This window comes from Eimeria mitis, genomic scaffold (genome assembly GCF_000499745.2).
Source record: "Eimeria mitis Houghton genomic scaffold, Emh_scaff1997, whole genome shotgun sequence".
NCBI classification, from domain to species: domain Eukaryota; phylum Apicomplexa; class Conoidasida; order Eucoccidiorida; family Eimeriidae; genus Eimeria; species Eimeria mitis.
In genome coordinates this window covers 7,261-9,048 of record NW_013570320.1, presented here as the reverse complement: position 1 = coordinate 9,048, position 1,788 = coordinate 7,261, and the positions used below count along the sequence as shown (strand labels likewise).

The window sequence follows — 1,788 nt, the reverse complement described above, 5'->3', positions numbered from 1 at the left end:
ATATATATATATATATATATATATATATATATATATATATATATATATATATATATATATATTATTTACTAACTAGCAGCATGATCCTCATACACCAAGAAGGGGGGGCATCGGTTGTATCGAGCCCTCTTCGTGCATCCCTCAGCGTGCGTTTCTTATTTTTAAATAATAATTTCCTTTTAAATATTAAAAAGAATAATTTTAATGAAATGAAAGTGGAAAAATAACCCAAGACACACAAGCAACGGGGGGTCTGTTGCTGCTGCTGTTGCTGTTGCTGCTGCTGCTGCTGCTGCTCACCCCAGCTGCGGCGCTCAGCCTCAGATCTGGGGTGTATAGGCAGCTAAAAACGTGAAACTTATATATTTTAAATATTCTTAATTATATTTAATTAAAAATAGTTGAAGTTTTTCTGCTTTCAGCTGCTGCGCTGCCCTCAGCAGCAAGCCCAGCATCTCCCGTGCTGCTCCGATGCAGCAGCAGGTGGCTGCCTCTGCTTGTTGTTTATAATTAAAAAATATAATTAAATAATATTCAGCACCATCCATCAACTCCTCAAGGACAGAACGAGAGACTCGCATAACTCCTTTTTGTGCTCACCGCCGCAGCCAGCAGCGTCTGCAGGCCAGCAGCAGCAGCAGCAGCAGCAGCAGCAGGTAGCAGCTGTTGCTGCTCTCTGTAAGAGCTTCGCTTACAGACAAGAAGGAGGGACTGTCTCCTTCCCCCCTGCATCAGCTCCACTATAGGCTTCATCAACAGCAGCCCCGAGTGCGTCTGCTGCAGCTGCTGCATCTGCTGCTGCTGCAGCTGCCGCTGCTGCAGCTGCTGCCACGACGGAAGGAGTGAGCAGCAACAGTTGAGAGAGTAGCACTGGAGCTAGCCATCAAGAAGCAACGACGCTAGCAGCCAAAGCTGCAGCAACAGCAGCAGCAGCAGCATCAACAACAGCAGCAACAACAGCAGCAACAACAGCAGCAAGAACAGCAGCAACAGCAACAGTGGTTCAGAGCAATGAGACTTTTTCGTGGGTTCGCAGCAGCAACAGTTGCTGCTGCTGCAGCTGCAGCTACTGCAGCAAATGCAGCAACTGCTTCTCTTGTTGCAGACAGTCCGGAGGCAGCTGTGATAGGCATGGAGCTATCAGCGAGCGTAGCAGCAGCAGGAGGTACAGCTGCAGCAGCAGCAGCAACAGCAGCAGCAGCAACAGCAGCAGCAGCAACAGCAACAGAAGAAGCCGACGCTCTGTATCCCGAGGCCAACTGCCCTCCTTATCCAAATGCAGATTCCGAGTTTGAGCAGGTCACTTGCTGCTGTTGCTGCTGCTGTTGCTGCTGCTGTTGCTGCTGGCGTTGCTGCTGCTGCTGAGTCTGCTGCTGCAGCAGCACCCGCTGCTGCTGCTGTGTATCTGCGTGGCTGTTTCTTTTTGACTACAGCTGTAGCTGCTGCTGCTGCAGCAGCTGCTGCAGCAGCTGCTGCAGAAGTTGGCGTAGCTTGTTGTTGTTGTTTGCATACGTATACCGCATCTACTGCATGTGGTGTTGCTGCTGCTGTTGCTGCTGCTGTTGCTGCTGCTGTTGCTGCAGGCTGTGTCTGTGTCTCGGCTTGAGGAGGCTTTCCGGCGGCTGCCTGGTGGTGGCTCCTACCGAGGCATTCCTTTGACTGGGGGGAGCAGCAGCAGCGAGACAGCAGCAGCACTGGTGCACAGACACATTGCATGCGCGCTGCAGCAGCACGAGCAATTCAAGCCTGTCTTCACGGGGCAGGGTGAGCGCCTCCTCGTACATATAT

General features: G+C 50.9%; 1 protein-coding gene across 1 annotated transcript in view; it reads left to right on the top strand.

Annotated features, from left to right (window-relative positions):
* Positions 1-1,011: 1,011 nt before the first annotated feature.
* The window catches only part of EMH_0047100 (chitinase class I, putative), a gene marked incomplete at both ends in the record, with an annotated part of 4,449 nt that continues 3,672 nt past the window's right edge, over positions 1,012-1,788 (top strand). The window contains 2 exons of the mRNA XM_013496241.1: positions 1,012-1,299; positions 1,584-1,764. Coding sequence (XP_013351695.1) covers positions 1,012-1,299; positions 1,584-1,764 — 469 coding nt within the window. The remainder of the gene's footprint in view (positions 1,300-1,583; positions 1,765-1,788) is intronic.